The 13,185-nt window shown below is 46.9% G+C and overlaps 1 protein-coding gene across 2 annotated transcripts in view; it reads left to right on the top strand.

The window, feature by feature from the left end:
- The window catches only part of MAP2K4 (mitogen-activated protein kinase kinase 4), a 76,475-nt gene that overhangs the window by 27,729 nt on the left and 35,561 nt on the right, over positions 1-13,185 (top strand). Inside the window, exon 3 of one of the 2 annotated variants that reach the window (XM_048323591.1) lies at positions 12,192-12,287. The exons of the other annotated variant lie outside the window; for it this stretch is intronic. Within the exon in view, the coding sequence (XP_048179548.1) occupies positions 12,192-12,287 (96 nt within the window). The remainder of the gene's footprint in view (positions 1-12,191; positions 12,288-13,185) is intronic. 2 annotated transcript variants of the gene reach the window in all.

Here is a 13,185-nt window from a genome sequence, read left to right on the forward strand (position 1 = left end):
TTCTGTGTTACTTGTGAAAGCCGTAACTGTGATAGAATTGTTTTCAGCACTACAACAGACAAAGGTTGAGGATTATCATTTTAGCAACAGGGAGATGTTAGGGGAGTTATGCAGAGATTAGTTCTCAGTGAGTTTTCTAGCCAGTTTAGCCCCAGGATATCCCTGTCCAAAGTCTGAGAGCAAGCGTGGCACAGAGCTGTTCCTGACTCTAGTAAATACCAGGGTACATCAGCACCAAAAAGATCAGCTTTGTATCCTCAGATCCACCAATCTAGCTGGACAGTGCTGCTCTGCAGCTGGTCCCTGTGGCAGATGCAGCAAGCGTGCAAAAGATGTCCCACGTTTTTCTTCTCTAAGGTCTCAGGAGTTTTGTCAGTGTCAAGTCTCAGAAACTGCACCTGCAGCCTCCCTGCTACCTGGGCTCTCCGGAGTGTCCCTGTCACAGGCTGCTCCTGCTTGGCTCTGCATGTCAGTGCCTCTCTCCTGGAGCTCAGTGCCTTCTGCTTCCCCAGGACATACCTGCTGGGCTCTGTTCCTGGGAGCTTCTTTATGCTGGGGATTTTCAAACAAGCCTTTATCAAGTTAGGAACATGTTTCAGATGAGTTATTGATGGTAATTATAACATAGAGAAATTTTATAGAGTACTTTAGATGATTCTCAAAATCTTGAGTGGCCTTTCCAGCAAATCCTCCTCTTTCCTTCTCTCTCTTTTCCTCTCTAAAATAGAGTATTCTTATTGGTTGTAGAGCTCACATTTAGATATTCACTTTTTGTGTCTCATCACATCATCAAACCCTTGTAAAGATATTCTGCAGAACCCCTTCTGGGGTTCTTTCCTCTCTCTGACCTTGTTAGTCCATTAAATAAAGGACTTAGTTTCAGCTAGTGAGTCCCCACCATCAGCCTTCTATAGGGATTTGACTTTTCTGTGTTCATCTGTGTGGATTTCTGTCTCGGATTCACTGGAAGTCACAGTGGCTCCTGTCTAGCACAGAAGAGCTTTCGTTGTTAGTCGATGACATCTTACGTTCCATGTTTGTGCAAGTGATTGTCAACGCTGTCCAAGACAGGTGCTGCTCTTTCTCTGTGGGAGTTGCAGTTGTTGGCCAGGATTGGATCCTGGGCTGGTTAATGGTGTTACTAGGTCTGAGGGCTTGCAAGTGTTTTGGGTTGGATAGGATAGCTGTTCAAGTGCCGGAATTGATGGTGGTGTGTCTGTGCTAGAGCTCTCTTGGGAGGCTGCAAGCTCCCAAGGCCATTTCTGTTTGAAAGAGATGGATGCTGTTAGCTTGGTTGCTTTTTCTGTGGTGAGGCTGGCTGAGCTTGGATGCAGCAAATTGTCCTTGTGTCCTTTATGTGTCCGTAGCAGATGCTGTTCTCAAAAGCAGTGTTGGCATTTTCTGGTTGCACGCTTCTGTCAAGTGTTTGTCTCACAGCTGATGTATCTCCGTCTCCTGCCTTCTTCCCTGAGATGCTGGAGTGACTTTTTCCTCAGTAGGCTAGAAACCTTTTCTAGACTTTGGATTTGCACTGGATATTTCAGACCTCCTCGCCCAGACGTGTTCCTGTTGCAGAGCGTGTTTCTGTTCACCGAGCCCCTTCTCCTCAGCCTGGTGGAGTGGAACAGCCTGGGTGTCCTCCCGAAAGGAGCACTGGCTGGGGATTGTCCTGGACAGGCCCTGTTGGTCCAGATGGGTGGATCTGAAGATACAGAGAGGTTAATTTCTCACAAGAAATTTGGGGTTCTGTGGTTTGGATCCACTGATCCAGGGGTGTCCTGTTGCTTCTGCCTTCAGGAGGGCAGAGGGTCCCACCGTCAGATGTGTCTTGCCTGTGCTGAGCTCTGGTTTGGGCATGAGAGGAGGCAGCCAGGGGTGACATGCAGCTGCCAGGAGATGGGAATTGCCTATTGGCTATATTTTGCTTGATTAGCGGGTTTTGGTTGGGAAACTGCTCAGGCTGGATTGTTGGATGTTTAGGTAAGAGTGTGGTTTCCTGCTACATAGACAGAAAGTAAAAGAGCAAATGGGCCTCCTCATGGTGGTGTGTGTGTCAGGAGGGAGGAAACATCTGTGAAAACTGCACCCTGGAGCAGAAACATGGCTGTTGAGGAGGGGAAGCATGTTGTGCCACAGGTGGCATTCCAAATTTCAGGCTATTGAGTGTTACTGTGCTCCTTCTCAGTGCCAAGGCTCCGTACCTGGATAAAATGGGAACAGAGCCCACATTCTACCAAGGTGCAAGTTGTTCTTTCCTTTGAGGGTTTGTTTCTCAGTCTGAGAGATCTTCAGGGGTGTTGGAAAAGAAGTTGGGGAGTGTGGAGGAAAACAATTTTGGGAATTGCTGTAAGCCAGGGGTGGAGTTCAGCTCCAGTGAGCAGGGGTGATGCACACACAGGCTGGACAGGACTAGTTGTGGTTTGCACAGGGAGGTTTCCCAGGTGATCTTTGTGTGATTTCTGACTCCATCCGTTCATGCTAGTTCCTTGGTTTTCATGGCATGTTACCTGGAGGAACAATTTCAAGGCCATGGAATCTCAATTACAAAATGTGGCATTCTTAGGACTCTGCTCAGTGCTTCCCAGTTGCCTTGCCTCCTGCAGTGCAGAGACCCTCTGTTCCCACTGTACTTCTGCCTGGAGGCTGTTTCCAGAGCTTTGCTGCTGTTGTGGTTAGAGGCTTTTTGCTAATGCATAGGCTGTGCCCTGGAATACTGTGTCCAAGAGGAGACAGTATGGATTCAACACTACTGGATGCAGGAAGTTGATAGATGGGTTCACAAACCTTCCGCCTGCCCCTCTTTTGTAGTTTCTTTCCCATTTGCGGAGGTTTTGAGCCATGTGTTGTAATTTGGGTGCAGGTTAGGGCCTTATCCCTCCAGGCTGCACAAGCGTGCTGCCATGGGGGCACAGGGAGCACAGGAGGTGGGAGCCAGGGCAGGATCCAGAGCCACATGGAGGAATGTGACATCACATGCAGGAGCAGGAGGAGTCGGTGAGTGGGCAGGACCTCTGAGCGTTTCCGTGCCATCTCCATCAAGGCATTGGATCTGAGAGCTGCTGAGGGCCAAGTGGCAGTGGATGGTATGGCCTTGCTGCTCCTGTCCCATCCCTGTCCAGCCCATGTCACCCTGAGCCTCTGCCCCAGGACGTGTTCCTCTTTCACCTTTACGAGTGCATCCACTACCAGCTGTGTTGGGATGTCTTGGAGGAGGTCACCTTTGTCACAGATATTCAAGAAACTAAGCAAGGAGGAGAGGCAGAGAATAGGGCTGCTCAGACTGGAGCCGGGGACAGGACCCCTCACATCTCCAGTGCTGCCTGGGATTTGTTCTAAACATTTTCTGGATTAGAACATGTGTTATAATCTGGGGGCTTTGAAGTGACCTTGAAACAGGAGACCTACTCAGTGTGACTTTGAATGAGATTAGAAACTGGAGGTATGTTTCTAGTTCTAGAATTTGGGCTGTTGTTCCCTGAAATCTCCCCTCCTGGAGATGCCGAGGGCTGAGACCTCTCTTATTCCAACTAAGGGGCACTGTCAGTGGCTTTCTTGTGCAGACCCTGTGGGGCAGGTGGGCAGAGCCCTGAGCTGGTGTGTTGAGCAGCAGGAAGCAAGGCAGGGGTTTGGAAGGAAGGTCCATTCTGGTTCTGTGACTGCCTGTGATGGAGGAGGTGTGCCTTGTTTGGTTCAGCTGGAACTGCTGCCACCAAATCTTCTCGAGAAGTGCAAAGAGATTTTTCTCTAGGCATAACATGTATCCTGCCTGTCTGTAGGGCATTCAGCACAGCTGTAAACAAAATTTTACATGCAACCTGTACAGGGTAAGGCAGAATAGAGCCTGAATTACAGACAGTAGTTGGGGAATATAATTCATACTTGACAGGGAGCAGTCTAGAGAAGGTGTAAGAGTTTTACTGGTGGAAGGATGCAGTCTAGAGAAGATGTAAGAGTTTTACTGATGGCTGATGCCTGATCAGAGTCAGTGAGGCTGTGCAGGCTGGGGAGCAGTTGAGGCTGTGGAGATCTGCCAGCTCTCTTGTGAGTTCAGGCTGAATTTGTCACTTAGACCAGATTAACAGCTGCTAACTTTGTTTTCCCTGCAGCAGACGTTGCAGAGGCTGGAGGACACAAGCCATGGTTAGGGTGAGCTCTTCAAATTCCAACCCATTATACCAACTGGAAAGCATCCCACCTTTTACCTCATCTGTCCTGTGTCCAAGTAGGATTTAGGTCACAAACAAAATTAGATTACTCCGTTATCTATGTGGAAGCTTTACAGAGCTACTTGCAGCTGGTTGCCTTTGCAGAAAGGAGATTCAGATCACACTAACAGGAGTGATGTGGTGAGGTGTGACTGTGGCTGTGCATGGCAGGATTTCTGGCTGGGCTGTGCTGCCCATTGCTCTTGAAACCAAGTTATTCATTTGGCTGTAGATGAGATTTTTGGTTTTCTGTAAAGCCTTGTATTCTTGTGCAGTGATGCCTGGATGTTGACTTAGAGGATTTAGATTGACCTGTTAGGAAATGTGCAAGCACAGGGAATGTTAATGGGCATCTGGTTCACAGCTTGTTACTTCTTGAGTGTTCTGTCTGCTGGCTGGGAAGTCTCTTGACTCTCAGAGGTGCCACCTCTTCAGAACCTGATTACCAGAGCATTGCAGTGTCACCTGGAAAGGTGACAAAATGAACTGACCTCTCTTAATGTTCAAACTTGATGTTTGAAGTGTCTGGTGTCCAGTTGAACACCACAATCTCCCTATAGCATGTGAGTGTCTTCATGGATTTATTGGAAGCTTCCAGAGCTGCCCTGTGTGGACCTTCTCCTTGTGACACCTGGAAGAGTCACACTCCTTTCCAGGGAGCTGCCCCAAGAGTATGTTGGATGTTCTAGTGAACTCTCAGGGCTGCATTCTTCAAAAGCCAGTGGAGGTCCAGTTGCACATCAGACTCTGCTGCTTCCTTTTTTCCTGTATAGTTCAAGGACTGTTATTCCTGGAAAGTTTTTTTTTTTTGGCTGTTCCAAAACCTCTCTGAGGTGTTTGTTGCTCTTTTAATCTCCTCTTAGGCTTTTCCATACCCTTCTGGCATGTGAGATCAGGCTCTGTAGCTGCATAGCCTGCAGCTGGTAGAGTTCTTTAGGAAGTAAGCCAAGAGAGTTCCTACCATTTTTGAAAAAACCGCCAAAAACCTAAACCCCAAAGGGGAATATCCTGAATTGGCATGTTCCCTACTACCAGTGTGAATTTTCCTGTAAATATTTCTCTGTCTCTTCCTCATTTCTGTAACTGTCGTTTACATCTTTATTATTACTGATTTCTGTTATTTTCCTGCTGTGTGATACCTTCCTGTGGCAGGAAGTGCTGCCTGGAAGCCTTGGAAGCAGAATTCAGAGTCAAAGGTACCAAGAATTTGAATTTTTTTTCTGTGACTGAATCTATCCCATTTCCTGAAAGTTGCAGTATTTGGAGGTAATCACTTGTGTTTTCAAGGCAGCACAAGTAAGATAGAACCTCCAAGGCCTCAGCAGAGACATCTCAGTGTTTGAGGGAGCCTGTGGTAACCAGGCTTTCACTTTTTGTACAAACATCACTGTCGGTTCAGTGCTGGAACAGTGCTTCTTCTGTACTTTTTTCAGGAGCATTTTTTGCAAATTGATGAATTTTGCCTTGTGTTTAACCTTCCTCTTTCTTTGGAGAGTTTACAAGTTCATTTGGCCAGTGATCTCTGAGGCCTGCATGACAGAAATGATGTGGTCTGTAACATACTCGAGTATCTCTGGCTTTGAGTAGGTCACTGCTTCAGAGAAGGTGCTGCCTGAGTCAGTGTGACATTTTCACTGAATATGCTGCTTTAAGGTCTTGTCTTTTTTCTTTTTTTTTTTTTTTTTTAACTTTTGAAGTTTTGGTATATCAAGTGCAAATCCTCTCTGCAAAGGAGCTTTTTGCTGTCTGCAGCTTCCAAATTAAGCTTCTCTAGTGGCAGCTCCCACATCCCTTGGAGTTTCATTGCCCTGGTAGGACTGTTCTCTTCTTTCTGTGAGGGTTTGATATCCCAGCACTCTGCTTCTGACTTTAGGCCTTCTGTGTGTGGAACCAAAATTTGGACCTTGTGCATCTCTGTTCAGCTAATTCACATGAATTTTTCAAGGGTGCTGAGCACCTGCCTTCCTGCCACACTGCAGAGACCTGGGCTCCTCAGAACTTCTGGAAACTAATGACCCACCCTTGGGTGTCTGAATCAAATCCAGCCTGCTGTTAGGTAATGACCTGACTCCCATGGGTTCCAAATGCTTCACGGGTGCTGAATGATTGAGCTTTGCATTATAAATTGTTGCACAAATCTCTGCTCTCCCCATCCTGCAGATGGTAAGCTGGGACATGCTGTCTTTTGGAAGAGATAAAGGTTAGGCCAGAAGCTCGTGGTAGAGTTCAACAGGGATCTCTGATCTGTGATCCACAGGTAGCTCTGTGTTACCTCTCCCATCTGGGCATGGTTGGGAGCTGCTGTCCTGGTTCTTGTGCACACAGCCGTGGCCAGAGCTGCTCATCTGGGGGCAGAATTCAGACCTTGCAGCCTTGACCCTCTCGGTGTGGTGCATAGCAGGACCCCTGCCTGGGGCTCAGGGGAGGCCCATCCCCTCCATGGTGGGAAGAGGAATAATGGGTGAGAGGATGGTGATAGTGGCAAATCACCTTCCAAAGCACTGAGACCTGGCCCATCCTGCCCAGACAGGGACAACAGCTGGGTACTGGGGTGGTGGAGGAGCCGTGGTGGCAGCGGGGTTGGGTTATCTGAGGAGGGAGAGGCTGAGGCTTCTGTGCCTGTCCTTGTGAGCCCTCATGGCAACACAGCCATCCTTGGCCTTTGAGCTGGGACACAGATGTCTCACACACCAAGGCATGAACGTCCTGCAGTTCCTAATTCAAGGTGTGATGGCTGATGCTTGGGCTGCCCCCTCAGGGCTGTTTTCCATGGCATGTTGGGCAAAGGAAGGTGGGATGGGGTAGTGGCAGAGCTGTGTTACCCATAAAGGTATTTTTAGTAGTGTTGTCCTCACTTTTCCAGGGACACTAAGGTGGTGTCTGGGGTAAGTCCCTGAAGAGCAGAGGTTCTGACTTGACTGCCAGATTTTTTCTACTGAGTTGAATGGTGTGGAGGGGTGTGAAGTATTCTGGGTCAGTGGGAATGAGAAGGGTAGAGCAATGAGCTGGAAATGTTCATTTTCAAACTGAACTTTACTTCATTCAACATGAAATCTCCATCAGTGTGGTTGCCTGCTGGGACATAGAATGTCTGGACAGAAGAGCAAAGCTGGGCATGTCTCCCTTGGGGAGGAGTCTCCTGTAGACTTTCCTTCTCATGCCTGGCTCTTGGTGAGCTGTGTTGCCTCCCCTTTATCCAGTAATATGGCTCCATGGGTGGTGACCTGTGGTTGGCCAGCTGAGACACAGACAAGGCATCATCCTTGACTCCATCCATGCCCTTGGCAAAAGCCCAGTGTTTGCAGCCTGTGCAGGACCAAGTTGCTGCTTTGGGGGTACCTGTCATGCTCCAGAGCCTGAAGGAGAGCTGGGGGTGACCATTTTCCTTGCTTAGTCCGCTTAGTTCCAAAAGCACAGGTTTATAAACCTGAATACAAGGTCAGTGCTTTTGATAATGCCTTGTGTAGTCTGCAGAGGAAGACTATTTAGGGAAGTCTGTGATCCTGGCCATGAAGAACGGGAATTTTCCCCATTCTCCTTGCTGTGTATGAGATGAGGGGTGGTGCTGCCTTTTTTGAAAGCAGTTCATGGCTTCAGGCTATGGAGGATTGGGTGTGGTTTAAGAATGTTGGGTTTATGTAATTCCTCTGGTTGTGTCCCGATGGTTCCGAGGTAGCGCTGGGTCTGGCAGGAGCAGAGCTGTCCCATTAGTGTGCAACAGACCCCGGGGGCTCCTGAGCTGCAGCCCTCTTCACACATCCAGGGGGATACCTCTGCTCCTGGCACAGCTGCATAGCTCACACCAAGACGTAACTACAACAGTGTTTGTTTCAAAGCAGGGAAAGTAGTTCGAGTAGTTTCAGAGTTGGTATCAGCTCTTCCCTTCATGCTATTGTGTTACCAGAAGCAAAATTTTCTCCTCTTCTTTCCTTTCCTTTGTTTTGAGGTTGCTGCATCCACCAGCAAGGACAGCTGTGTACCTGCCCTAGGCAAACTGGTTGTAAGTCTTGGTATGTGGAGACTTTCAAAGCTTTCAGGACACCAAAACCTCAGGACACCAAGACCTCAGTCTTCTCTGCAGGGCTCTTGAGAAAGTGGGAGACCACAGCTACATTCACGTTGGACTTTTCAGTAAATGACATCTGGGTTTGTTGTATTCTCAGAGTTTTTAAAGACTGGTGTGTTTGTCCATTACCATTTTATCTGGAAAATTCTGTAAGCTATTCTAAAACTCGCATTTCATACTTTGTAGAGAAGGTGAGATGCAATTCCATCTCCGAGCATTCAAATGGTCTGATTAATTATTCACCAGTACCTTTTTATGGTTAAGAAGTACTGGTGAGATCCAGAATTCCATGTGACAACTGGAAGTTGCTACAGTATCTCCCTTTCTTCCTCCTGCCATGAGCAGTCCTTGGGGTTTGAGCTTTTTATTCAAAATGATCCCAAGCCACCTGTGCGTTTCCTGCATCCCAGGGTGTCCCAGGGATCCTCTGAGCTGAGTGCATTGCTGCTGTCCTGCCCAGGAGGGAACACTGAGCATCGCTGTGTCTGAGCTCATCAGTTTCTAAGGCAGGCTCTGAAAACCCATCAGATGGAACTGATTGCCATTAAAATTTTTCCAGGGAGCAGGAGATGCTTTTGCTGATCTTTCTAAACCACCTGAGAGCATGGCATGCCCTCTTGGCTTTCTGTAGTTCCTTTCTTCTAGCCCCATGAATCTGCTTTCTGAGCTTTTTTTTTTTTTTTTTTTTTGTGATTCAAGGTCAGTGGGGCCACAGTAGTCCCATCCTCATGTCCTGTATGTCTTAGGGACTGGTGTCCTGGCACATGGGTGGAGTCCTCAGGCTGAAGAGAGCCCATATCCTCATGTTTCCCCCTCCTCCTTGGGCAAACGCAAACGCAGTAACTGCTGGCTTTCTATGCAGAACGTGCTGGTGTTGGGAGAGGAAAATGGGATGAAGCAGAATGTTATATGTAACATCTCTGAATGCATGTGTATAAATATATTTGTGTGTACACACAGGTTTGGTCTCTACCCATTTTTTGGATAAATATCTTGTTCAATAATTATTTACAAGTAACAAAGTAGAACATGGCTTACGCATTGGGCTGAGCTTGGTGCCTGTGTGTCTCTGCTGTTGTGCAGCTGGTGGAGCTGGGCTGAAGGGCTGTCAGTGTCACTGTTACTCTGAGAGGGTCAGGCATGGACCACCACAGTTTGTATCTGTGACTGGACTCCAACCCTTTGACGCCAAATGGGAACCTTGCAAACCACATTGCTGCAGGAAGCACCTATAAACAGCTGCTATTGCCAGCTCTTGGAATAAACTCTGCTCATTGCCACTCTGTGTACTTGGGATCCCTTGTTTCATCAGAGCAGGACAGGCACATCCTTTATCTCTTCAGACTTCAATCACCACCTTGTAGTAAAATGTCTTGTGTTTTCCCCTGGCTGTGGAAAAGTGAGTCAACTCTTCTGCTTTGTGGGTTCAAACCGAAGGAATCAGTCATGGCTCTTATCTTCTGTACACATCGAGGAGTGGAGAATGAAGACAGAAGAGTCTTCAGATTCAGAGACTGCATTGACCCCGCAGATCTTTGTTGACAACTTCTGTCCTCACTCTCTGTATAAATGAATGACTTCCAGCGTGTGCCGTGGAGGACACCGGGTCTGAGTGGACAGGATGCACACAGGAAAATCAGCTGCTGTACAGAGTGGTCATGGAAAGTGCTTTGCGGTGGACAGGATGGATGTGATGGAGGTGGGGGTTGGCCTGTGGGGCTGAACTGGTTTTGGAATTCTCCTTGTTTGGGGAACAGGCTTCTGAAAGGGACTTAACTTACCTGGGTTTGTGGTGTATCATGTCTGGGAAAACTACAGACATCCTTAATATCAGGTGGATGTTCTTGCCTCATATCATGAGCACCTCTTCATTTTGGGAAACTTCAGTAAAGAGAGAGCAAATCATAGAATCATAGCATAAACTGAGTTGGAAAGGACCCACAAGGATCATCGAGTCTCCTGGCCCTGTACCCTGCAAAAATCCCTCCCTCTGCTTGGGAGTGTTGTCCAAATGTTCCTTGAGCTGTGGCAGCCTTGGGACCGTGACCATTCCCTGGGGAGCCTTTTCAGTGCCCCAGCACCCTCTGGGGGAAGAACCTTTTCCTGATATCCAAACTAAATCTAAATGGCCAGGCCAGTCTACAGTGGATTATGGCAATGCTGAACAGTCTTTTTGTTGAGCCTGTTTTAATTCCTTCCTTCCTAAGATATGCTTGGAATAAATCCAGGTGAGCAAATGGTCCTTCCTGCCTGGTGTAACTGGTGCCTTTGCAGAGACAAGTGTGGATCAGTTGGAAGTGATTGTTTCTGATGTCTCTTGCTGCAGCAGTGTGAAGGTGGTTGTCCTCTCTGAGGAGCACAGGGGCTTTGCTATAACACAGCTTGTGTTCTTTTCTCTCTGAGATTCTAGGTGGGTATTTCATACCAGTGAAAGAGAGGAAAGGTGATTCTCTGGGAACATTGGCTTAGCTCCTTACAGCACCCTTAGTTTTCTGTGAGCATTCTTACAGAGCTTACAGCAAAGCAGCTCTTGGCTCTGAAGGGTCAGTGAGAGCACCGTGCCCCAGCAGCCATCACGGAGGAGCCCAGCGTGGAAAATCTCACCACACTACTGGAGCCTGGGAATCTTCACCTGGCACAAGTCTTTTGTCTTAGAGAAGGGACATTTTAAATACAAGTCAAATCTGGTCTACTTACTCTTGTTACAAGCTCTTTTGGTCACCCCACTGAAGTAGCTGAATCTCTGAATAAGCAATCTCTGTCTTGCAGTCAGGTGCTTTCTATGTCTCACATCTGTCCTTGTCTGCCACAGAAGGAAATACATGACCAAGTGCATTCTTGGCAGTGAATTTCAGATTATTTCAGGCTGTGATGCAGCCCAAGGTTTGTGGGATATTGTTCAGTTGTATTTTTTTAAAATCCCAAAAGAGAAGTTGGACTTATGCAGACTAGGGTTGTAATTTTATATCCTACAGAAGTTTAAATTAGAAAAATCACTTCTTTAGAGTATTTGAAACTAAACCATTTCTTGTAGTTGAATTAGCAGTGCTCATTATCTGCCCCTCTCAGGTGGTTCCCACAAGGAGCTGAGCAGAGCCCCTGGTTCCTTTGCTGACCATGTGTCCATGGCTGCAATGGTCAGTGGTGCAAGTATCCAGGGCTTGTTCTCCACGCAGTGCTTAGCAGAAGCCCATCTCGCCCAAGCTCCTCCAACTGCTCTGAGATAACAGGTCCTCATGTTGAGAAAGGTTTCTAGAGCTGGACAGCTTGAGGGACTCCAAGATCCAGAACACAATTTTTGTTCCTAGAGAAGTCTCATAGTGCAGAGTGGTGATTGACTCTTGTCACTTGTAGGGCTCTGGAGGGAATAAGTATGTAGTTGTTCAATTCATTCAGACTTATTTGGGAGAGGGGATCTGATGAATGGCAAGCCCACCTGGGAGAGACCACCAGTCCTAGATTGGTGGATTCAGGATGGAAGCTCGATTTTTAATTTTTTTTAAGGGAAAAAATGTTGTTAGTAACATCTGCTTTAGCACAAGAAAAGCAGAGCAGGGATGGTCAATGTGCCTCAAAGGAAGTAGCATGTCACTAACATAGAGGTATTTGGCTAATAAGTTAATGCATGTTTCTAATTGTAGTAATAATACAGCTGGAAATAATAATTCTCATTGCTGTAAGAAAACAAACTGCTTATGACTTAATATGTTAAAATGAGTTCAAATCATCAGGTGCTGCTTTGCCCCCAAGGAGGGGAGGTTGCTTAGGTGGAAATTGGAAGTAAAAGGTGTGGCTGTAATTTGTGACGCTGAGTGCTCAGTGGGCAGTGTGACTAGCTGAGTATTGTGTTGTACGTTATTGTGTCATGTGATAACAGCACCATGTTTTCCTGTCATTTCCACAACTTTTCCTGGCTGAAGTGACACACAAGCAACCCTGGGTAGTAATCACATTGTCCCGTTCAGTTTCAAAAGGAGAGAAGCGGACCTCATCCAGAAACTTTCCAGCAGGCTACAGTAACCTTTCCTGTCTGTTAGCCATTGTCAAATCTTCTCCATCCCGCAAAAATGGCATCTCTTAAAGTAATGAAATTGTCTCAGAAATAGTGTCATTCCATTGGGTGACTGCTGTGTAATAATGATTTTGCAAACTATTAATGGTCTGTATTGAGGTTATTTTGTTCATTCTTATGGCTGTGCTCATGTCTCTGTTTGCTGTTCTCTCTCAGGGAGCTGCCCATGACCCAGGAGAGGAAATAAAAAGAATCAGCATTCTCAGAAGGGTTGTTTAAATTAATTAGCTGAGGGTTTTCCAGTATTATCCTGAAGTTCTTGAATCCAGTGTAAGCTTTGAAATCCCAGCTATGGTGGGTTCAGTGAATGTGCTGCAGTCTGGCTCATGGCCAAGTCAAAATGAGTTTGAGATCAATGTGCTCAGTTAAATTCAGCTCAGTCTTCTCCATGGTGGGTGGAGAGGTTTCCTCCATGTCAAGGGCAGGGTTAGTCAAAATCCGTTGTAACTCAGTACTTTACCAGGGAAGCTTAATACGAAATATTGACATTTTAAAAGCCTCAGCCAAGCCCCACTTGAGTCAGGGAGACTCTTTGCAGCCTTGAGCATGTGCTGGGCTGAGACACATGGGCTGTGGAATCTTCCACTTCTTGGGAGATTATCTTTATTTTAAAGTTTTGGAGGAGCATAAAAAGCCAGAGCAGTGCTAGGGAGAATTTCAGCTTCTTGGTCACAAGGAAAGGGAGCAAATGTACTTTGCTTTAGTCTGGATGGGTCACAGGTGCAAAACTATTTCCTTCCTTTGCCACGTTTTCTGTATCTCTTCTTCATGTCTAGGAATCTGTTACTGAACATAATGAAGCCTCAGGACAGTTTCTGTGGATCAGAACAAACCCAAATTAG

The sequence above is a fragment of the Corvus hawaiiensis genome, chromosome 19 (genome assembly GCF_020740725.1).
Source record: "Corvus hawaiiensis isolate bCorHaw1 chromosome 19, bCorHaw1.pri.cur, whole genome shotgun sequence".
NCBI classification, from domain to species: Eukaryota; Metazoa; Chordata; class Aves; order Passeriformes; family Corvidae; genus Corvus; species Corvus hawaiiensis.